Raw genomic sequence first — 25,317 nt, 5'->3', positions numbered from 1 at the left:
TGCAAATTTCTAGCAAATTTCTCAGTCAAATCAGTAAAAGTCTTGCTGACTTGTAGCACTGGTCAGTGTACTCATACCATCCTCCATACCATCAACTTCTTATCCTAGCATCTTAACACCATATAAATTCACTATTACAGCAGCTCAGGCTAACTGATTCCTATCTTTAAAATACAGTAACTGGCCAAGATAGCCAACATACTGTTCAAAAGCACATACTATTGTACAAAATAGTACAACTAACTGCATATATTAAGGCCACACTGCTGTACCAGCACAACAAAAAAGTACTTCTTGGAAAGCAGAGAGCTGCACACAGTGGCAAACTGTGTGTCAACATTAAGTGACAACATTAATATAATACCTTAACTATAAACTACTTATCATTCATAGCCAAGAAATCTCAAGAATCTTACATTCTCCAGGTTGATTGCTAACAATTATTGGTTCCTGGAATGTTCGTGGAATATTTGTTTTTGGTTTTAAAGTTCCCAGAATGTTTCAGGCACATCACTGACTTTCTTAACCAAAATAGAATTTTCTGAAAATGTTATGAAATGGTGTCTGAAAAATAACCCAAGGGGAACCAAATGCTAATGTTAGGGAAATGTTCTGTTTGCTGGGTAGTTAGTTAGTTAGTTAGTTAGACCTTTTCCTGTGGAAAGAAAGAAAGAAAGAAAATCCATGACTACATCTCAGATATATCTTATGAACCATCACAAATGGTACAGTACTTTCATATTTATTATATGGACCCATTGTAGCTTTTTATTCCTGAACTTTCCACCCACTGAATCCAATTTACTTAATGTGTTAAAATGAATAAATCTAGATACTACCTATAGAGTGTTTATCACATCAATGGCACGGTAGCTTAGTGGTTGGTACGTTTGTCTCGCATCTCTGGGGTTAGGGGTTCAAATCCTGCCTCTGCCCTGTGTGCATGGAGTTTGCATGTTCTCCCTGTGCTTGGGGTTTCCTCTGGGTACTCTGGTTTCCTCCCCAGTCAAAATACATGCGTTGTAGTCTGATTGGCATTTCTAAACTTCCCGTAGTGTGTGATTGTGTCCTGTGATGGACTGGCACCCCGTCTAGGGTGTTCCGAGTCCCCTGGAATAGACTCCAGGATCCCCTGTGACTGTGTAAGAAAAGCGGTACAGAAAATAGATGGATGGATTTTGCACTGATTTTGAAGTTTGCATTGTGTAAATAACAACAAAAAAAAGTTTATATTGTTTATACTTATTGAGTTATTAAGTTACTGAGTGTGACAAGTGCTTCACTCCACACCACATTATAGCAATCTGAACGAATTGCACTTCAGGAAAATCCTTACAAAACATGTTGCTAAAGCAACTTAAAAAGCCACCTATACCCAGTTAAAATAGCTAAGGTGATTTAGCTAGCGTATTGTTGCTTATCATGAGTGTTTAAATAAAGTTAGTAGAGTGTTATTAATATTATTTTGGAATCGAAATCGTTATTGTGTAGAATCGACTCTTAGAATTGAATCCCAACAAAACGGCACAAGCATCAGTTTAGGTAGATGTTTATGTGCCTGATTTTTAATATAGTCATAAAAATACATAGCAGCATTTGCACAACAATGAATGAACATAGTATAAAATAATTAACTTGAATACATAGGAGACAAACAAAATCCACATTAAAAATACTAGCTGGAAAATGTTGTGGGAGCACATCGCTAGTGACAGGGATATTAATTTTAAACAGGCGGTTACGGTAGCTACCAAAGGGTCCTCGAATAGTCTTATTCAGCATTTTGTCATTTATTGTGGTCGAAACTCGAATAGCTCCGTCCTCCCTACGTGCAAGTGCACTCACTGGTTTCTGAAACGATGGCTTTTGTAGACTATATAGTGCACTATATGTTGAATTTGGAGCCGTTTGGGTTTCAGTCTGACACTTCCGGGTAAACAGTGCAGCTGGTACTGTTACTGTTACTATTAAGTACAACACAAGAGAATCACTTCCCGCAATGTAACTAAAGGTAGTCTTGTTATTGTTTATTGCTTATTAATTACTATAAATTTAATCGTTTATTTATTTATTGCTTGTTTTTCTGTGTGTCTTCAGTCTTTATTTGGCAATGTTAGACACCACCTGTCACTATGTATTTAAAAAAAAAACAAAAAAAAAACATTATAAAGTCTATTTTCCTTGTGTACTTTTTTTTTTTTTGTCTTGAAACCAAAATTGTTACTTGTGTGCATGCATTGTGTAGCATTGATCCTACACACTGTTTCCATTAAATTATCCTAAAAAAAAAAAAAAAAAATCTGTTATAAATATATACCATTCATCAATTCCAATGCTGTCTGTAAATTTGTATTATTTTATAATAATGTAAAATGGCATGTACTTTGAATTTAGATGGCTGTGAAAGAGAAAAGTCGGCCATCCAGTTAATCATCAGCAAAATCCAAACAACTGCTGCAGTTTAATGAACTCAGAGAAACTCAGTCTGTTACTTTTCTTCAGACGATCAGAGCTGCAAAGTTAAAGATTCATATTGCACTGGCTTGCATTTAAATATATGCAATTTGTGATATTGTCTATAGTTTTAGCTCCCGTCTAATATCTGTCAATAACTCAACAATGACACTATTAGGGTCGAGCAGTGAATTATAAGAGAGCACCATCCTCCGAATAGCAAACACAGAAAACAGAAAAGTTTTAACCTTTTCCTTCAAAACAAAAAACAAACAAACAAAAAAAGGCATTGTATGAAATTCAGAAGAGTAATAACAGATTTGTCAGAGATATGTCATGAATCAAACTTTGCCATGAAACCAGAGAGAGTGTGGGTCAATACCCAAAAGATGTTAACAAGCAGTTATAAGGGGAAGTTATGAGGCAATATTTAGATGACACTAATAAAAGGAGTTGTGAATAATGAAAAATGACGATGAGGGAATATGAGTGAAATGTTGCACCATGTCTCCTTGGTTAAACAAATGTCTTCTTTTTGCCCTAAGCCTATGCAAACGCTTGCGTTCAACAGCACATGTAAATGACCTGACTTCAGCCACTGTTCTTGTATTTCACCAGGAAGAAACAACATGATTGAGAAAAGGCGTCAAGACGAAGAGGTCAGAATTAGTGCAGACCTACTGACTGAGCTGCTGTCTGTGGAAAGGGCCAGCTTCTCCGGAGAATGACGCGATTTCGGCGCAAAATATGTGTGGCCTTGACTGCACTGGCCCTGTTCATCTTGGTCATTCTGAAAATCCTGTCTCTGGATGACAGGATCTCGGGGGGTGGCTTTGGACTTGAAGTCTTTCCTCAGGAAAGGCAGGGAGATGGTGCTGCTGAGATTCATGTCATACCAGAGACGAGCGTGATCAAAAAGATGTGGAAGGAAAAGGTTGCGAGCATCTTCGATAGAGGTGCTCACGAGGAAGATTTTCCTCCTCCAAATTACAACGTACATGTTTTCTACTACACGTGGTATGGAACCCCTCAATTTGATGGGAAGTACATTCACTGGAATCATCCACTTCTGCCACACTGGAACCCCAAAGTAGCGCCGGGCTACGCAACAGGAACACACAAGCCTCCAGATGACGTCGGTGCCAGTTTCTACCCCGCCTTGGGGGCGTACAGCTCTCGAGACCCTTCTATTATAGAGGTTCATATGCAGCAGCTACGGACAGCATCCATAGGTAAGACATAACAACTTACTAGTCAGTATTTCTGTCTGTAAGTCAAATCATAGGTTCATTTACACTGTATATATATTTATACAATGCACTTGTTTTCTGTAAGGAGACATTTATGGAAGGAGTCTCCAGTGTCAGTGCTTTGTAACGGATATATTACACAATTTCTTTGCTTGTTTTGATCATGATACTCTGTTCAGGTGTTCTCGCAGTGTCCTGGTACCCGCCTGGCATGAAGGACGATAACGGTGAACCGACTGAAGACATTGTGCCTTTGATTCTGGAAGTAGCCGCAAAGTACAAAGTGAAGGTAGAAGTGTTTTTAAGTTCACTTTTTTTTTTTCTTTTTTTTTTTTTTTTTTTTTTTTTTTTTACATAAAGTCTGTGATTTCATGCTTCATCTTGATCATTTTTTTTTTTTTAAATCCAGGTGGTTTTTCATATCGAGCCATACAGAGGGCGCAGTGACAACACTATGCTTGAAAATATCAAATACATTATTGAGAAGTGAGTATAACTGATAACTTAATCGTCAATGTCATTTTAAATCATTAGAATAATCAAGGTAAAATATTTCTCATGCTAAATAGCTGAAAAAAATACAGTGAGGAGAAATAAGTATTCGACCACTTTTGTTTTTGTTATCCGATATACTTCCAGTGCATATATCCCGATGAAAGGTAAAGGGACGGCAGAAATGAATGACATTAGTACGGCTTAATTACAGCTTCGAGATATCTTTAGTAAGAAATAATCAGCATTTTGCAGTATTATGGTTCATTCCTCTTAGCAAATCATGTGCAATTCCCCAAAGTTATGAGGGCTCCTCTGATGGACGCAATTTCAGAATAAATTTTCGATGGAATTCAAGTCAGGACATTGGCTAAGCCATTCTTCTTGAGTTATTTTGGCTGTATGTTTGGGGTTGTTGTCTTGTTGATACGTCCATCTTCTCTCCAGATTCGGTTTCATGGCCAAGTTCTCCTCTAATATGCCTCGGTATATCGCTTCATTCATGTTTTCTTTGATGATGTGTAATGCTCCCAACCCCATGCTTCACTGTGGGTATGATGTTCTTGGGATCCTATGCGCAACCTTTCTTTCTCCAAACGTGACAAACTGAATTATTGGCAAAGAATTCTATTTGTGTTTTCGTCTGACTGTTCCAAAAGAGTCCCGATTCATCTAAATAATTATAGATCTAAATGCTTATCATCTCTGTTTCTTTTTTTTAGCAGAGGAGTTTTGCCTGAGGTGTAGGAATGGAGATAACTGTGTTGCAGTTGCATTGTATATTGTTCTCTGTGTATGCGTAGGCCTACAAGCACACTGTGAAACATCACACAGACCATGTCATATCAGGAAGACCCACTACAAGGAGCTGTATTACGTGTCAGAGGAATGATGGAGATCAATTATCTATATCTACAGGATCTGTAATATGTCCTCCGTGGTCTCTCAAAGCTATTACGCCAAGCAATATAAAACTGTTGTCTAACAGACTGCAATGTGAAACAGCTAGCAAATGCAAATGACATATTTCAGTGTAATTTTAAACCACAGATGTCTCAAAGATGCATGGAAAAAATTACATGCCGATCAATAATCGAGATACGAATTTTTATGACATTCTAATTAAAGACCTAGTAAAAATCCCTAGTTCTACCATTCTAGCCAGATTCTCATTCACACCTAGGAGCAGTTTAACATACTGGCATGTATGAACCTTGATACATTGTGGACATGGACAGAAAACGAAACTCTACGCAAATGATTCTCAGGATACACCTGGACGCTCTAGCTAGACAAATTAATAGTACCCTATGCAAAATAAAATAGATGACTTGTGAGTGTAGCTACATGTTGGTTGGATGGGTCAGTCCAGGTGACAGAATTGATTTGCACATATTTGAAGATAAACAGGATTCAGGTTTCTGTAACTGGACCAAAGTAGACTGTAGTGCAGAGCAAGGCGACTGTGGTCCTTAAGTAGACTACATAATGGTACATGGTGAAGGGTTTACAGTGCATTTATTTTTGCGTAATCTGCAGGTGTGCTTTCAGACATATTATATACTGTGGGATGTGTAGTACAGACATGAGTGTCCATGCTGAGCTGAGTGCAGGAAGCAGAACAAAATGTGCAGGTTCAACAAAAGTTCAGATTTTTTTTTTTTTTTTTGTTCAGTGCTCTAGATAGGAGTCTTGATGCAGCAGGAGCAGGAAAATATTTTTGCTGCCTAAAAAAGGACAGGAAGAGCACTGAAGCCACAGAAACACAAGAAACATGATGAGTTAAAAAAAAATTAAAAAGTCATTGAAATATTAAAGGTCAACACACAATTTATTTTATATAATACACACTTTATACCTGCATTTGTTGGCATTCACGGAGCTTAATTGTGAACATAAGTGTAAAAAAAAAAAAGCAAGATCAATTTGATGGCAATATTTTCAATCATAGGTTAAGTCTAGGTAAGTTATATGTGATTAGTAAACCAACGTCAGGATGGTAACAGTAGCACATCATTGATTATTTTCCTCTAATAACCTGCCAAGTGTTTTATTCCTTACGTGTTATATTGCATACTGCAACTATCTTAAATATGCTTCAGTTGGCTTTCAGTGACATGTGATTTCTGCACATAGGTATGGAGATCATCCTGCTTTTTTCAGATACAAATCAAGCACTGGAAAGCTTCTTCCATTGTTCTATATATACGACTCCTATTTGCAAAGTCCAGATATCTGGGCGCAGCTGCTTAAGAGCACTGGGAAGAGAAGCATCAGAAACACCCCATATGATGGCATCTTTATCGGTCTTCTGGTGGAGGAGAAGCATAAAGCCGAAGTCCTGGCTGCTGGCTTTGATGGAATTTACACATACTTTGCAACTAACAGCTTTTCCTATGGCTCCTCTCAACGGAACTGGAGATCCATAAAGGCTTTCTGCGATAGCAACAATTTGATTTTCATCCCCAGCGTAGGTCCAGGCTATATTGACACCAGCATTAGACCCTGGAACGGTCAGAACACACGGAACCGCATCAACGGCAAGTATTACGAGACGTCTCTGAAAGCGGCGCTGGAGACCAGGCCCGAGATCATCTCCGTGACTTCGTTTAACGAGTGGCACGAAGGAACTCAGATCGAACCAGCCATACCTAAAACAAGAGGCCGGACTGCTTACTTAGATTATCTTCCCTACAAACCGTCTTTGTATTTAGACATTACACGCAGGTGGGCGGAGAAATTCAGAGAAGAACAAGAGAAATGGCTACAGTGACTCATTCGAATGCGATTTGAATCTGGATGAATGAATTCTTAATGAAATGAAATGTAACTATTTACACTGAACTCAGCATCTTAGTCAAGTATTCAGTCACCTCGCTTGTGTTAAATCCTAGACGACGTCATCTATGACGAGCATCCATCAAATGTCCTTATTGAAATGACAGCGAGAAGAAGTAGTCTCCCATACTGTCAGTTAAACACATAAATACAACCTTACAATTATTTTTAAATCTGAAAAAAATGCAGAACATGAATTTTGTTGATTCTAGTTGAGAAAGTTGATTGTTCTTCCGTTTCATGGATTGTTCAACAGATTATTCATCACTTTTGATTGAAATCTATGTCATACTTGGTTTGCTTTGGCAAAACCTTTTGTCTGGGAAAACCCATCAAATGTCGCGATGTCTGATATCTGAAATCAGAGAGTTTTTCTGTCAATAAAATAAGCAACATATCTACGAAAACCTAAATATATATTTCACCATGTGGAAATGTTTTTATTTAGTCTACTCTCTAACCTTGCCTTGGGTATCTTCTTGCAAAGAGCATGTTGTGTAAGGAACCAGTTTAACAAAAACAGTGGCGAAAACAATCAGTCTGTCTAAAGATGTCTAAGCTAAGTGATATTTCCTCACACAGCAAGTGTCATGCTTTGATCACGTTCTTGGATAGCTACAGTAAGGGGAAATAAGCATTTGGACACTTTTTTGTTATTTAATACACTTCCAGTGCATAGATCCACTTAAAATGCACACACATAATAGGTCAATATCAATATTTTAGTAAAGTTGTGTGTGAATTACCAATGAATTACCAACCACGTGCATGGCACAGCTGATTTGCATTTGCTGATGGCCACAAAACTCCATAAAAGGAAATCGCACACAGCAGAAATGACAAGCAAAAGGCTTTCTCAGGGTAGATGTGGAAGTTATTTTAACTCAGGTCTATGATAATAATATATATATATATATATATTATTTAACAGCATAACAGCATCTGAAAGGCCAAAATCAGGAGCCAAATTATGAAAAATGTGAATTAGAAAATGGTTTGACATGAAAATGGAGAAAAATATATATCTACTGTATCCATTTGATTGTACACCATCAAACCCATCACACAGAGAAACTGCTATGTTTAATTGTCTTTTTTTTATTCAAAGCAAAGTGTCTTGGCGGCTTTCGGCCAGAAATCCCTGGCACCCTCCACGATGCCATGCTAGAAAAGCAGAATGGCATGTGTCCACAGGAACTGAATGGCCCAAGCACACTAGGGAGCATACAGCATATTGCAGCTTGAGACATCAGTCACAAGCAGTAAAAGAAGATACTGTGGCAAACTGAACCGACTTATACACCGCCTGAGTCTGTCCTACTTTATACAGCGGCATTCTTATGAATGCCTTTTTCATTTCCACTTGTGTTCACGCATCTACGATGCGATACGATGAATAAAGGGAGCTGACTTTATGGAAATTTCTTAAGAATTGAAAGGGCAGAACAAGACACAAGACAATGTCATTCACTGTTTCTGTTTCTTGTCAGACCATGACTCACAAAATTCCACTACCACAGAGGAGCACAGCACATTGCGAAATCAGGAGAACACTGCAAGCTACAAGACTGCATTAAGGAATAATTTGGATAGTTAGGCAACATAAGAAAGTCTTTTTGTCGCTGATGTCAGTGTTTGTGTTGGTATATTTGTCTTATGTTGTATAAAGTGCATAGAAAATGTGCAGAGTTCTTCAGAAAAATCCTCCAGGTCCAGCACATTCTTTGCTTTTCCAGCATCTTCTGCATATTTGACGCCTTTCCAAAAGCTGCTATATGATGTTCAGATCCATCTTTTCACACGTAGGACAATCGAGGGACTCGTACACAACTATTACAAAAGGTGCAAACATTCACTGATTCTCAAGAAGGCAACATGATACATTAAGAGCCAGGGGGGTGTAAACTTTTGAACAGGATGATTGGTGTTATTATTTTGTCTTCTACGAAACTTATGTAGCGTCTGAAGGGCAGTACTAAATGAAAAAAATCAGATCGTTAAACAAAACAATAACAATTTGTACCAATCATCCTGTTCAAAAGTTTACATCCCCCTTGCTCTTAGTCTATTGCCTTCTTGAGCATCAGTGAATGTTTGCACCTTTTGTAATAGTTGTGTATGAGTCCCTCAACTGATTTCTCTTATTATTTTTTTTTTTTTTTAATTATTAACATTTTGCAGATTCTGAAAAGGCGTATATAAACTTATGACCACAACTATAGAATATTTTGATAGAAAAGTATCTGTCATGGCATATCTATTCAAAGCCTAGATATTATCTCATGTACCTGATCTATATAACACACATGAGGAGGTAATGTGATTAAATAATATTTAAGCAAGTAGCAAGTAGCATTGCCGCCTTACAGCTCCAGAGTCCCCGGTTCGATCCCGACCTCGGGTTACTGTCCGTTCTCCCCATGTTCGCATGGATTTCCTCCGGGTTCTTCAATTACCTCCCAAAAATAGGCCAGTAGGTGGATTGGCTATGCTAAATTGTTCCTAGGTGTGAACGCATGTGTGAATATTATGGAAAGAATTTTCATGTATGAACAATAAAGCTATTGTATGATTAGTGAACTTAGCAAACGAAATGTTAGAAACCTGTTTTTTGCAGAACATGAACTGGACAGAGCGTACTTTTTTTTTAATAACAGCCTGTGCTTTTTAGAAGATAGGAGAAAATGTGTGTGTGTGTGTGTGTGTGTGTATGTACATAGGAATGTGAGGGAAAATAGAAGAGTAGTCCTCATAGATAAGGATGGATAAACAACAGTGCAGGTGGAGTGTGTTTGTTACTATGGGGTACCTTACTTGATTTGCTTTTCTAACCAATGAAATAAGACTTTTTATTTTCGAATAACCAATCACACAAGACTACACCCTATATGAAAAATTATCATCTTTATTATGTTTTTCTTTCTACATGCTGATGACGATGGTCAGTCTAAGGTCAGGCTGTGAGTACTGCAATAAAGAGATCATTTGATGAAGAAAAGAGTCTCTGTCTCTGTCTTACTCGATCTTAAGGTGAATTTCCATCACAATATGTGTGTGTCCGGTGTGCTGTGATGGACTGGCGTCCTATCCATGATGTATTCCCATGTTGCCCCCAGTGTTCCTGGATTCATCATGACTCTGACCAGGATAAAGCGCTTACCAAAGATAACTGAATAAATGAATACATGAATGAATAAATAAATACATTTTAATACATTTGGGTAAATGTATTTTTTTTTCATATAAATTGGCATGCAGCATTTTGATTAAAAATAAATAATAAATTATGCCAGGAGATAAGGGTTATGAATATATGAACTGACCGTTCAAGGAGTGGTAAGGGTCACCAGGGAATGTGGGATTGAATAATAATCCCAAAACTGCCCTTAGAGCAACTATTCTGTATTATTTAGAGCATTTTGAATTAAATATGTTTGTTATATCCAAAGTAAGAGACCATCACGGTACTCATGGGTTACTGTTTGCTGGCAAACAGTAATGATAGGAAGATGTATTATTAGGTTTGATGTTATTTTATCTGTAATGCTGAACTGTAATATTGACCTGCACTTATTTTTAAGCAACAGACACAAAAAGGCGGTCATGAAGAAACAGGGGAATATTACTGAAGACTGCCAGTGCTTGTATTCAGAGCAACCTCAGTAAGAACCTGCTTCTTATTTACTGTCCACTTGGGTTTGAATATTAAACTGTTGCTAGATTTAGTCCATTAAAATCTACTATATCCTCATAGGTTGAACAAGTATTACTCTAGTCATTCATTTTATTGTCATCCAACAAATTGGCAGGAGGTAATGGTCAGTGGATAGACCCTGCAAGAAAGAGGTGATGGTCCCCAGGCAATGTGGGTCTTGAATAATAATAATAATAATAATAATAATAATAATAATAATGCCAAATCTGTTTAACACAGTGTGTATCAGTTTGTGAGATATCCATATCTCCTGATTTTTTAAAAATATTTTAAACAACAGGCAAGGAAAATATTGCTGCATGAGAGCGCAGAGCAAGCTGAGCTTCAAAGAACCGCATTGGAGAGCCAAGACACACGCATACACACACACGCACACGCACACGCGCGCGCAAGAGGACTACAGACGCATTTGCGACAGATAGTATACACAGTGACATGTCTGCTCATCAGGGTTCACATGTCATGCTCGGAGAGGCAGGGAAAGAGCATGGCTTGGAGATGCTGGCTCGGGGCTTGCAGTGTTAGCCCACCTTGGCTGGGTTCTCACTCGCATGCGCGTGCTGTGTGGGAGAGCTGCAGAGATGGAAATGGACGGATGATGCTGCTGCTGCTGCTCCTTTCTCTCCTCTAGGCTTTCTCTCAGCCAAACCAAGGCGATGGTGAGTGCAGCTTTCCCCCTATTATTATTATTATTATTATTATTATTATTATTATTATTATTAGTGTGCCCATTTATGTGCACGTTGGACAAAAATGGAGAAAAGGAAAACGCGCACGTGAGGATGCGACCTTTTTGTTTTTGTGGCTATTGCAATGATGAAAATCTGCACAACTGCAATTCAGATGGCACAAAAGACAGCAAATAATATGTATATATATAAAAACGTGGTATGATTGCATTTGCATAACCCGAAAATGCATACATATATAATGTTTTATATATATATATATATATATATATATATATATATATATATATATATATATATATATAACATTTCCTAATATTATATATTGATTGGAAATAACCCTCTTGCACTCATATTGCTTTCCTGCTGCTGTAACAATGCTCAGCTGTAGAGCTGTAGATAATGAAATGGTTCATGCACTCATGATAATGAAATGCTGTCAGTGCCATGCGTCCCTGTCATTTTTTTTTTTTTCCTCCTACAAAAACACGTGAGTCCACTGCATGGCCCAAATACTGCACAAAAATTTGCAATTGCCTTTACAGCACAATCCGCAGGGTTTTCTCTTGCTTTCTTTTCCTTGCAGTGGCCAGGTGCATTGTATGCAATCAGGCATAAGTAATGTTTAATCTGTATAAAGTGAAAGAGCAGCGTATATACAGCATAAATATATCCCTATAGGTGTGTGATTGTTCATTGTTTTATTATATACCCTCTCAGGGGAAAAAAAAGGGTACTAAACTGGACCATTTGTTGTCGCTGGGGTGTTAACATCAAGTGTATACCTTTTGTATATTTAGTACGTGTCTTTTACCTATCAGATCTTATCATGTGGCAGCAGTGCAATGCATAAAATCATTAAAATACAGGTCAAAAGCTTCAGTTCATTTTCACATCAAACATCAGAATGAGGAAAAAGTGTGACCGTAGCATGGTTGTTGGTCCCTGGGTTGAGTATTTTATAGAAAAGTTTACACAGAATGGCGTGAAAAAAACAAAACAAAAGAAAACAAAAGAAAAACAACACAAAGTGAGGGGCAATTCTGCAGCTGGACTCATCAGCATCTCATCGATGAGGGAGGTCAGAGGAGAATGGCTAGATTGGTTCAAACTGAAAGGAAGGCTAGGGTAATGCTATTAACCACTCTTTACAACTATGGTGAGCTGAAAAGCATCTAATATTGCACAGCATGTCAAATCGATGATGGTCACCCAAACTGGACAGGGTACTGTTTATTATCTTTTTTTTTCTGAGAGTATGTATGCATGTATAGACAGATAGCAAGATAGATAGAGTACTATGAACTGAATGCAGGGTTAAGAGCATTTCGTGACTTGCTTTGAAACATTATGCATTATGTATCAAGGTTGTGATTAGGAGAACAGAAAGTTCCCCTCAGTCTCGTGTGCAGCGATAAACAGTCCTGAGGTTTATGATCTTGCATGTCAACCTTTTTTTTTTCCCCATCTGCTGCATCGTCAGTGTTCCTGAGTAAACTGAACTCAGTAACTGTCCATAACAGGCTATGGACAATGTGAAGCGAATGCCATTCATCATTTATCTGTTTGGTATTGTTTGGAAATGCATTCATACCATTATACAGTACAACCTATCTGTGCTTCCTGAAGATGGCAGTATTCCCATTTACTCAAGTGAAATCAATTTTATTGTTATCCCACCCATCTTGATATATACAGTGGAGTGAATTTGAGTTGAGCATCACAGAGCAACACAGCAGCTCCAACACACACTGTGCAAACAGACACAACCAGCACTATATAATATGTAAGGAATAAAACATCACAGCCATGCTATTATAAAAAAAATGCTAAGTGTGAGCCAAAAAAATAAAGCATGCTTGACACTCATCCAGGATCTGCTGTATTCTCCATGTAGAGTGCTCCCGAAAATATTTTCTGCATAAAACTTAATAAACTAGGTTATTTATTGGTAGACCACAGCACTGCTGAATTCTTTAATCCGATTGGTGTTGATTAACTTTCTATAACAGCATCTCTGGCAGTAGTTTGGCTGCAATGCAAATCAAATGCAAATGTTATTTAACAAAGAATAATATATAATCATTGATATGGTGAAGGATTCTGTACATTTATGGAAGGAGTCTCCAGTGTCAGCACTTTGTAACAGTTTCTGCTATTAGAAAGTCTTCGGAACTTGTTTTACATTGTAAAAATAAATGGATAAAAATACGACTTACGCTTTAATTGATTTAAAAAAATGTAATCACTGAAAAATTGTTGTGGAGGAATATAAAAGGCACATCCTGTTATAACAGTAACTCTGCTTCGCATCAGGCCACATGACACCGCCCCTTCATTTTTTTTCCTATAACAGCACACCTGTTTTTTTACTAGTTAACCAAAAAAAAAAAAACTTAATCGAAAACAAAGCTCTTTAATACATTTTAAAGAAGTGAATCCATGAATTTTTTCTTCAGTCCACTGACTATATCTTGTCTGAAATGCTTATTGTGTCAAGCTGTTTGTGTTCCTGTTGTGTAACCAGTGCATGCAAGTGCACTGAGAGAGATTCAGATTGCAGCCTTCAGGATTCTGAAGCTTGTGGCCAAAAAAGTGTACAAAAAAAAATATCTGTCAGTGGTTCACGGATGAAGTGTCCACCGAGTGTCAGTCTAGACTTCTTTAACCCCAGGTACAAATTCCTAGCAAATCCCTAGCTGCTCCCAAGCCAACTGTGAGATATGATCACTCCAGTTGGTCCTGGGTCTGGCCTTGGGGCTCTGTCCATTGGGACGTGCCTGATGGAGCTCTCTTGGGAGCTGACCATGGGGCATCCTTGTACCCTGCCCAGATTAGGGTCACTGGGACCTACCGCTGGAGCCAGTGCTGGGGGTAGTATCTGCAAGCAAGTGCCTGGTGACCAGGACATTCATGTAACCCAGTTGGGCTCAGCCCAAAATGGCGATGCGGCACCATCTTGTGGGTTCACACCTGCAAGATAAAAGGTACAATGATATTTGTGTGACAGTTTTAGACAGACGAGACCTTTGCAATGGAAAAGGTCTTATAATGGAATAGTGTTTTAAAGGGTAAGCAAACTATTTGACTGTTTCAGCCTCAAATAAATTATATTATTCTTTTATCTTTTCAATAGGGACCTACACTGAGAAAACTTTCCAAGACTGGACCAAATGAAGATTCAAATGTGTTTAACTCTTCATAGCTACATTTTGCATTGTTACTGTTAAAAAAAAACAAAACAAAGAATTGGCCGAAGCACCTGCTTTGCAAAACCCTTTCTGAATGACTGCAAAACTACCAGGTAAACATTTAGGAAATCATTTGCTAATTTCTAATTTATCACACCGCTATAGTAATATTATATCTCTGTCATTTAAAGGCCAGAGTATGCCATCTGCACCTACACACAGGATTCTGCGACCCCTCCTGCTTGGCACCTTCTTACTGGGCTGTTTTGTGACTCTGTTTTTGATGTACATCAAGCCGTCCACTAGCTGGTTATCGGGCCCTGTTGAATCAGAAACATCCACGGCTCGAGTAAAGAGCCTCCTGTCCAACAGAAGTGAGCAGAACCAGACCACAGTGCTCGTCTGGCTCTGGCCATTTGGGGAAACCTACGACCTGAACGTGTGCAGCTCCCTGTTCAGTATCGACAACTGTTTCATAACCGCCGACCGCAACCTTTATAACAAATCCGATGCAGTCGTCATCCACCACAGGGACATTAGCACCGATCTGTCCAACATGCCGCCAGCATATCGACCTCCTCTGCAGAAATGGATCTGGATGAACCTCGAGTCGCCATCGCATTCATCCCAGTTACCTGGCATCGAGAACCTGTTCAACCTGACCCTAAATTACCGTCAGGACGCTGATATTGAAGTGCCTTACGGCGCCATTGTCGCCTCCCAAGGCGAGGAAAGCTTTGTGCCACCGAGCAAGAGCAAGTTGATCTGCTGGATCGTGAGCAACTGGAACCCGGATCATGTCCGAGTGAAGTACTACAATGAACTGTACAAGCACGTGGAGATCCACGCCTATGGCCAAGCGTTTGGTGAGTACATATCGGACCAGGACTACTTCCCCACCATCGCCAGCTGCAAATTCTACTTGGCATTTGAGAACTCGATTCACAAGGACTACATCACAGAGAAACTGTATAACCCGCTCTCAGTTGGCACGGTGCCAGTAGTTTTGGGCCCACCGAGGGAGAATTATCAGAATTTTGTAGAAGGCGATGCTTTCATCCATGTGGACGACTTCTCCTCCCCAAAAGAGCTGGCTGATTATCTTTTATTTCTGGACAAGAACGAGGAACTTTACTTGAGGTACTTTGACTGGCGTAAACACTTCAAGGTAAAGAAAGCCTATTTCTGGGCTGAACACACTTGTCTTGCGTGTGATTATATCAGAAGACACAGCGAGTACAAGGCGTTTAATAATCTCGATAAATGGTACTGGGGTTAATCTGGATATGCTGATTGGTTGATTGGTTGGAAATGATATAAAAGGTTGATACCATATTTTCCAGGCTATAAGACACATTTTACCCTTTTAGAAGGTAAGACTAATACAACAAACTGCCGTGTATGTTATAATTTTTGTATGTGCCCATTTGGGAGTCATTTGATGGTAGACCTGCCACTCCAGCTTTTCTTTAAGAAAAAGTTACATTCCCAGTGTTAGCTTAGAGTTAACATAACAGTGAAAATCTTTGTAAGGATGGACATAAGTCTGCTTTACACTGTGTGACTTTTTGTGAGGCTGTTAGATTTTAATCAAAATTATCATAATTGCCTGGAGGACAAATAGGTTCAAAGACCAGATCTTTATTGATTTTCGCAAAACAAATGTATCGTTTGGTGTGATTGTTTAAACAAAATGGACTTTAGGGAACGTTACTTAATCCCACTGCCTGCTGCACTACACACATCAGCTGTGGTGTGATAATAAACAGTTACCTTACATTTAAGCATATTTTGACAAAATAAAGAGACTAGCCAGAGTCAAATAACGTTTACGTGTAATACAAGGTGGAAAAATCACAGCTCGTAGCCGAAACATTGGCCAATGACTTGCTGACATTTTGTTAAGAGTGGAAACCCAATGTGCTACCCAATGGCAACCAAACCACAGGACTAGACAGCAAATTGGAGCTTCCATCAATAAATGTATCACTGCACTGATATCACACAATCTGCCAGATTTTATTGGCATCATGTTGTAACACACTATAAACCTATAAAACCATCGTTACCGCACAGTGTAAAGCAGACTTTAGAGACATTTTTAGGCATTACAGAGGGATTAAGCTCAAGGCTAAAGCAAAACAGCTCAGATAGTGTATATAGCTGAACTAGAGCAATACAAAAACTAAACTTGTTTAATACGAGTTCCATTTCAGAGGTCATGTATTTTCATTTAAGAAAATTCAATTACATTGGTTGCTGATTTAGTTCCGCTTTCACAGTGAAGCACAAAGAATTTTAGGAACGTGTCTCATATGTAAGTGGAACTTATTGTCCGGAAAATATGGTAAATCGATACGAATGAGGATCAGCGTTATCTGCTTAGACTGCTCTGGTTTATTTTTGTAAAATGAAGTGGATATTAATTTATTTTGATAGTCATGCTGAGCACTTTCCATATTTATTAATTTGAATGCAGAGAACATATTTTATTATGTGATAACCTTTGTGACTGTTTTGTTTTCTTATTGCCTTATTTATCATGTTTCACATTTGTCGATGGTGATTTTAAATTGTCATTCCACGTTCACATCCGACTGACTAAACCATAAATTACTCCAACTGAGAAAATAAGTGTTGAATAGGAAATAGCTGTGTATTATTTATTTCACTACGATATAGTGTAGGTGTGGTGTTTGTCAAGTATGCAGTGTTTACAGATCTGTGAATTGTGTATGTGTTGTCCATTGCTGTAATTAGTGTAGTGTCTAGAATTTTTTTTGGTCATAATTTTCTTTGGATCTTACTTGCACAGTCACGAAAGGCCAATGACCTTGCTAAAGCATCAGCGCACTGTTATTACTTTTTAATCAGCCACAACATGCGCTTTCATCAACAGCTCAAACTCAAATGCTACTGTATAGTGTTATATCAATATACGTCGTAACAAACAACACGTCATCATACATCAGAAATGTCATCTTTTGAAATTTTTTAAAATTAGGAGTGTATGGAGAGTTGACAATGTGAACAGTTTTACTGTAATACTACATACTAGGGCTGCGTCGATACTGATTCTGACATTTCTGATACTAATACATCCGATACCAGGTGATGCTAAGTGACTTAAGCCTAGTGCATGTGGTTGCGCTAAACAACAAGCAATAGATCACAATTAATGATCAAAGCAAAAGAAAGCAGACTGCAAACTGTGCTCTGTGAAAATATCAAGAGGAGAAACTACAGCATCTTCCTACAATACAAGTAACCTTATAAAACATCTTAAACATAAAAATAAGCACAAGGAGTTCATTGCTAGCAGCACAGAGCAACACCCAACACTGCAGCAAATGGTAGCTAGGGCAAGAAAAAATGTCTACATAAAAAAAAAAAAAAAAAAAAACACTAAAAACAACAAATCATACATTATTTACAGCTGCACGGCTTTTTCCGAAGTGAAACAAACCCCGCTGTTCTTCATTGCAACCCTACTCGAGCTAAAGTTACTAATGTAGCTAGCTAATTCACTTAAAATCAGCTAGCTAACATCATAAAGTGCAAGTGTAGCAGCTTAAGTGCATGAATATGCACATTATCATGGTGTATATGTAAACCAGGGAAACAAAAACAGTGCTAAATAACATGTCCTGTGATGTCCCTGATTGGTTAATGCTAAGTATTCATCTCCGTATGATTTACTCATTTCTTTAAAAATTCCCTCCGGCTGCACCAGTTGGAAAGCAGTGGTTTATTGCTTTTAAGTTATATGTCAGTGATTGTTTAAAAGGAAAGAACAAAGGGAAGTCCTACTTCGGAGAAGTCAGGTTTATGATATCCGGATATAACTTCAATTTTCCAAACAGGACAACATCCATCTAAAAGTGACATTTTTGTTCATCGTTAATTATAATTTGAGTACATGTATGGCAGATGGCTGTTCATATTTCCTGTGGACGCTGTGCCCCTTGGTCGTGCATGTCCTCATAAATTAACACTACGTCTAAATATCAACATAATTATTTCTTTCCATTCTGGCGTGTGTGAACATTCTGTCCACTCCGTGAAAACCACAGTACGCCAAAAATCTGAATTGTGTTGATGCCGAAAAATACAGATCGCCTCTTCAATCAGAACAAAATGCAATTATTTCTTGAGCGTCTAGATCAATGCACACTGTGCACACATTTGTTTTTCTTTTAAAAGCTTAGATACATTTTAATAAATCAATAAATCGTTCACCTCAAAGAACATTAGAAAATGGCGAACGTCTGCGAAATTGGTGTATTGGCCTTATTGTAAGGCGTGGCTAATATTCATACATTTCAGTTACATAATTCTGTATTTTCTCTAATAAAAGTGAAGTACTATATTGTTACTTAGCCTACTAGCCTACTACTGCAAAATTCAGCAACGGCTAAATTCAGTGAAAGAAACAGTTGCCAAATTGTATGCACTGGTATAGCATAATATTTTTGTAGCATTTTAAATCTTTTTTTTTTTAAGGTTTTCCAATCACACCATTCCATTATCACACTCCTGATTTAAATGCTGTGCTATTTTTTTTTTTTTTGTCTAGCAGTGTGAAAAATATGAAATGAAGAGCACAAGTCCATTATGCAAATGTAGGCATGTGTGTGGGACTGCACACCACTCACACACATTTGTAAGAGCTTATGATATGAGGTCTTGTTTTTTGGGGGACATTAATGAGAAAGTCCATGGACTTTTATTGTAGATATTGTTCTTATGAAGAGAGAAATGTAGCTCTCTACTACTCTATTCATAAACACTAGCTTAGCAAATGTGTTCAGTGCCAAAGCTTTTCCCTTGATTGTTTTTCTCTGATCTACTTTTACTGTGAAAGGCTATTTTTGGATTAGTGTAATCTAACAAGTACTGTATGATACATTTACAAAGAAATATCATATGGATGCACGCACATTACTAAAGCGCTGTGCTTTGTGTTCTAATTTTAGTTCACTGCGAATGGGAGATTCCACGATTGCGCTGGCATTTAGCCCTTTTCAACATTGGAACTAACAAAACATGCATTTAATCATTCAAAAAGATGTGTCAGCCCATCTCAGGCAACTATCCTGCTGCGTTTTTGCTCATTTTTAATCATAAAATTGGCAAAATGACACAGTGTGTTGAACTAGCATCCATGAATGTTAAAGACTTTCTAGTGATTTGCTTAATTTTTTTTAATTAATAATTTAATTTGTCTCTAATCTGGGTAACAGGATTGTACAATTCAAAGCAACCGCACCAGTCAATATCACAATATTGTCATTAAAAAAATTAAGAGAGAAGAATGAGACTTACTTTTCTTCTTCTCATGATCTTAAGGAAACTCTGATGATGATGACTTCCTGTTGAACATGTGACTTATTGGAATGTTCCAAACGGTTTCATGGGGTGAATGTGTTACAGGTAATATAGTTGGATGAAACTAAAATGTAACATTTTTCATAACCTTTACTGGATTATTCATGGAAAAGGATGTTCCAAGCATGAAGTTCATACATTAATGCAAAAATAATGATTTTTGAAGTATTTTAATGATTATATTTTAAGGTAAAGTGTAGTTAGGGTGGGCTGGAATGGGCAAAAACATTTTTTGGTCTGAGATAGGCAAAAATATAGTTTTGTTGGGCTGGGATAGGCAACAATACAGTTTTTTGGGCTGGGATAGGCAAAAACGATGTTCTGTTGGACTGAGATGGGCAACAATACAGTTTTGTTGGGCTGGGATAGGCAAAAATGATTTTTTTTTGGGTTGGGATGGGCAAAAATGCAGTTTTGTAGGGCTGGGATAGGCAAAAATGCTGTTTTGTTGGGTCAAGTTGGGCAAAAACGCAGTTTTGTAGGGCTGGGATAGGCAAAAATGCTGTTTTGTTGGGTCAAGTTGGGCAAAAACGCAGTTTTGTAGGGCTGGGATAGGCAAAAATGCTGTTTTGTAAGTTATTTATCTGAAACATGCACATACGTTGCTGTAAAGGACACTTTACCTGTGTCTAAATGTAATATCTGTGGGACACAAATGGCACTTCAATCTTGGAATCACCCAAACACACATTAATGACAAGAGCCAGAGATCCAGCGCAGGTCAACACTGATGTAAAGACTTAGGACCCACAATTTTTGGATGCTCATTTTGTTACATAAATGCATTACGGTGTTCTATTATTGCTGTTTCTTTACTTTCCTCAAGCTGATGCTATTTTAACAGTGCAGTTGCTTATAGTGTCTGTGTTGTGTCTGTATCTTGTGATCTAATGTCGATTCAATGCAAGACCTTTTTTGGAAAAACACACACACACACATACACACACTGTATACACTGTACACAATACAAATGTACAAAGTTTTCTGATAAATCTGTAAAGTTTGCTCGCTGAGAATCAGCTGTGATCACACCATGCACACCATGACGTGTGAGGAGCTGGAAGAAGCAGCTGCTGGATGTTCTGAGCACAAACAAATGCACTGAAATATACAGGAAGTGGAGAAGAAGCCTCATTGTGAAAGCTGATAGGACATCCTCCTCGAGCAAAACAATAATCCCAAGTAAAATGTGAATGGATTCAGGACAGTCTTTATTTATTACTGCACAGCGTTTCATTGCACCTGCGGCTCTTGAACACTGACTCAAAAGAAGCCCCAGAGGTGACGTGAACCGGAAAAAAAAAAAAAAAACACAACAACTTTTATATCTGGTCTTGTGTTTGAATACCAACTCTTTGTGAAAAAGGATGTTATTGCTTCTTCACTGGATCATCCTACTTTTCTTTCTTTCTGCACTCTATCTAGTTCTCTCTGTGAGGTCTTGGTTCCCTTTAACAAACTGTCTTTGCATTCAGAATGTGTTAATTGTGTGTGTGTGTGTGTGTGTGTATGTGTGTGTGCCTCTGACTGAGTGCCCATGCTGCATCATATACCACATACAGAGTGTTTCTCTATGCATTATGCGTTTGACATGTGAAACTGGACGGATTTTCTGAACTGATCATGGCAAGATATTTTACCAAAACATTATTTGCCAAATGATTTAGATGTCTGATGTCTGTTAGTGTCCTGAAAATAAAATGTCTGATTTAAATTACATTTGTGTTACATTGTATTTAGTGTAAATACATCATGCATGCCAATGGAATTTGGTACTAGTTATGAGTAAAGTGCAAACGTTTGCACCCTCTATGGTCTCTATGTACCTCAATTTTGATCATTTTTTCACAAAAATATAGAATTGTTGTTTTCAGAGTTAGGCATGAATAGAGAGGATTTAAAACTGAAATTGCAAGTGTTCAGACCTCAGATGTAACAAGATATTTAAGCGCTATTCAGAAATTATGCGAGAGTTAAACACATGATAATTTAATTTAAATGCTCACCTTCTCATTCATATGTAATTTTATTATTGTTTTTTTCCTTATTTATTTCTCCTGTTAAACTGTACTAAATCAAAGGAAAAATACATTATTTCCGACTTCAGTCCACATTTTCTATCCCTGATTTTTTCAGGCTTAGAGGAAAGAACTTGTGTTTAAAGGTAGTGCGATAGACATCTGGCACAATTGGTTTGCATAAAAATCTGGTTTGCATCATCTGACTGGTGTAACCAGAACACTAAGCACCTGCGTAACCCGACACTGAATACGCAGAACTTTCCCCATGTAATTACTGACGTAACTTTTGGACTCTCTGAATACCGTCTTATATGAATAGTACAACTAAGAGGATCCAAAAGCTGTTCAGAGGATACCTCTGACTGCTACAAAATCCTGACACTGGAGACTCCTTCCAAAAATGCAAAATAAACAAAAAACTTCACATGCTTTTAAAATCTGTTTATGTAGAGTATCCACCATATATGTTGTTACTATAGAAACAGTAACATATTAGAAACACAAATCTGTGATTTGGTACTACTCTCAGAGCTGCTGTTATAGAAAATGAATCAACACCTTCTGACCAGTCAGATTCGAGAATTCAGCAGCACTGTGGTATAAATTTAAAGTAATTGCCCACTTTACCCACTTTAGCCTACTGAAGTAGAACATAAGAATCAAAATTGATCTGAGCAATGCAGCCTCTGATGTGTTGCTTTCAGTGACCTACAGATGTCTAGAGAGGTTTAGCGCACCCTAAAAATAATTCTAAGGTTTTAATATGCAAGAGATCACAGGCGCTGAGCGTTAAACAGCACAGTCTAAAGCCTGCGATGAGCTGTGTGCTTTTTCAGCCACATTTCAGCTGGTATAAATAGCTCGACACATACACTGTAAGCTGACAAACTGCACCAAGGAGACAATATCGCCACGCTAACAGCCAAATTCTCCGGCTGTTGTTGGAGACCCGAGTAGCTGGTGATACTTTGGCATTTGAAGCTAACCAACCTCCTGCTGTTTGAACCTCTGAACCTCTTATTGAGTTTACAGAGTGAACTTTACGACCTCCATCACATCATCCAATCTGATCTTAGGATAAACTTGTAGAATTGAGTATGTTGGACACCATATAAAGTGCTAAGAACATTTGCATCACATTAACATCTAAAGTTTGGTTAAAAAAAAAAAAAAAGTACGTGTCAAATGCAGCTGTTCAGACAAGGCTTCTTTAATTTTGCACTGGATCTATGAGGTTAATGTCAGCTTCCAGTTTGTCATCATATTGTTACCCTGCAAGCATTGGCAGGCTGTAAGCCAATTAAAAGACAGTGTGCAAATTTTAAAAAATTAAAGCTAGACTAGCTAGCCAGATTTTATAATGATTTACAGTAGAGAAGTTCTGTATTAGACTCACTGTGATGTTCGGTAGCGATTAACTGTTGTGTTAAATATGTCTAAGTGCTGCTATAGCCTATACGTAACACTCAGGATAATGTGTAAGAAGCATTTTTTGCTAGATAGCCAAATACTGTATGTAGCTAGAAACATGTAAGAATTAACATGAGCTAGCTTGCTAGCTAACAAACATCCCAAGCTACTGAAACCCCAACAGCATTTAGCTAACTTAGCTAGCCAGATAACATTACCTTTCTTTAAATACTGTTGGTAATGGAGGCGGGGTTTACTTCAGTGTAGCTTACTAGGTTAGTTAATGTAAGAACAGAATAGGAAACATTTTTCTGATTACCTGTGTAGACTGTGGAAATGTCGGAAAAAAGTCATTTGTAAAATAATCACTCAAGCAGGTTTTCAGCAGACGACTTATTTACTCTTAAGTGTGTAATTTCCTTGATCACTACTTTTACTGAAGTGAATCATTACTACAGTAGCAGTACTTTTACTCAAGTCAGTGTTTTGTGTTTTCACCACCACTGGATATAGATACTACAGTTTAATTATGGTTCTGTGCTAGATAAATGTGCCTTGGGCCCTTAAACAAAACAGTTACCCCTCAACAACTCACTTGGTTTGGGTTTGGCCTCACTTTAAGGTCCAGAATTATTGGCACCCTTGATGAAAATGAGCGAAAATTAATATATATAAAACGAATGACGTGTATCATCCTGGTCAGGCTGTGAATAAATTCCTATTCCAGGAACACTGGGTGTGAGGCAGGAATACACCCTGGATAGAAAACCAGGGAACTGTAGATCACCGAGGACACACACATTTACACAATCATTCATATCTATGGGCAGTTTGGAATAGCCAATCTGCTATGTTTTTAGGAGGTGGGAGGAAACCAGAAAACCAGAAGGAAACCCATGCAGACCATGGGGAGAACATTGGTTCTGTTTTCAGTCTAGATGAATTCTCAATTGAATGTAAGTCCTTTTCATTGCAGTACTGGGTTTGATCTGTTTTTCAAGAGGTCAAAGAGATATAGAACTACACACTGTACATAAATAAAATCCTTGTTTGTGTTTGTTTTAAAGCTAGCCACCACATTACCAACCTAAACCTCTTTCCATTTGTTGGAGGTCACACACTCATCAAGGTTTATCATAGCTGTAGAAAGGAGTTGTTACCCTACGCTTGTTAATCTTCTCCTGTCACTGTCCCACAGTCTCTGTATGAGCAGCTCTGAGGGGGTCTGGATGTTTCTCTGGACTCTCTGAAGGGGTTTACAGTTCTGCAAGATCATAAGGTTTTGCGACTGTGCCTCCTTGTCTTCGTCTCTCCTGAGTGTATCCTGTTCCAGATGGCCGGCTAAAGCCATTACCTGACTCTGAGCGAGTGGATTGTGTTGGTACGGTCACCCGATCTCAAGCCAATGGCTCCACTTATGCTGTCAGCGCCTGCTTAAGCAGCTGTTGGGCATGTTAAACTGTGAAACCCCTCTCTTGTTGCACATAGTCAGTACGAAGAAGCTGATGCATTAGCGTCGCTCAATTGATTGTCATCAAAAAAAGAGGTTAATTCATCAGATTTCTTTATCCAGTCCAACGCACAGACACGTAACTCTCCGTGAAATGGAGACACAGGTAGTCATCTGACGTCTCTTGATAATTCAAATGATAATGGCCCAAGACACAAATCTTATTTTTTGAATCTCTTTTAAAACTGACCTCATTGGCACCGATTACCTCATACATTTTCTTTCAGCTAAGCCCCTAGCTGTTTAATACCGCAATCACGAAACGAGAGAACGTTAGAGAACATTTTTTTGCAACCGCTATCAGATAAGTAACTGAGCAGGAGCAGGGAGCAATTACTTATGAACAGCATTCTGTAATG

At 38.1% G+C, this 25,317-nt stretch overlaps 2 protein-coding genes across 3 annotated transcripts; both read left to right on the top strand.

Annotated features, from left to right (window-relative positions):
* Positions 1 to 1,806: 1,806 nt before the first annotated feature.
* On the top strand, positions 1,807 to 7,451 carry manea (mannosidase, endo-alpha). Of its 2 annotated transcripts, none has more exons than XM_053237645.1 (5): positions 1,807 to 2,011; positions 3,077 to 3,686; positions 3,884 to 3,993; positions 4,114 to 4,190; positions 6,333 to 7,451. In XM_053237645.1, the coding sequence occupies exons 2-5, from the start codon at positions 3,179 to 3,181 to the stop codon at positions 6,967 to 6,969; spliced, it is 1,332 nt and encodes a 443-aa protein (XP_053093620.1). In that variant the 5' UTR covers positions 1,807 to 2,011; positions 3,077 to 3,178; the 3' UTR covers positions 6,970 to 7,451. The 2 variants fall into 2 exon arrangements, with proteins under 2 accessions (XP_053093620.1, XP_053093619.1); XM_053237644.1 differs by having other exon boundaries at positions 1,808 to 2,011; positions 3,073 to 3,686.
* Positions 7,452 to 10,918: 3,467 nt separating this feature from the next.
* fut9a (fucosyltransferase 9a) lies at positions 10,919 to 21,728 on the top strand. The gene is made up of 3 exons (XM_026926505.3): positions 10,919 to 11,408; positions 14,575 to 14,742; positions 14,821 to 21,728. The coding sequence occupies exons 2-3, from the start codon at positions 14,724 to 14,726 to the stop codon at positions 15,906 to 15,908; spliced, it is 1,107 nt and encodes a 368-aa protein (XP_026782306.1). The 5' UTR covers positions 10,919 to 11,408; positions 14,575 to 14,723; the 3' UTR covers positions 15,909 to 21,728.
* The last annotated feature ends 3,589 nt before the right edge of the window (positions 21,729 to 25,317 follow it).

This window comes from Pangasianodon hypophthalmus, chromosome 10, assembly GCF_027358585.1.
Source record: "Pangasianodon hypophthalmus isolate fPanHyp1 chromosome 10, fPanHyp1.pri, whole genome shotgun sequence".
NCBI classification, from domain to species: Eukaryota; Metazoa; Chordata; class Actinopteri; order Siluriformes; family Pangasiidae; genus Pangasianodon; species Pangasianodon hypophthalmus.
This window is presented reverse-complemented; position numbering and strand designations above follow the sequence as displayed.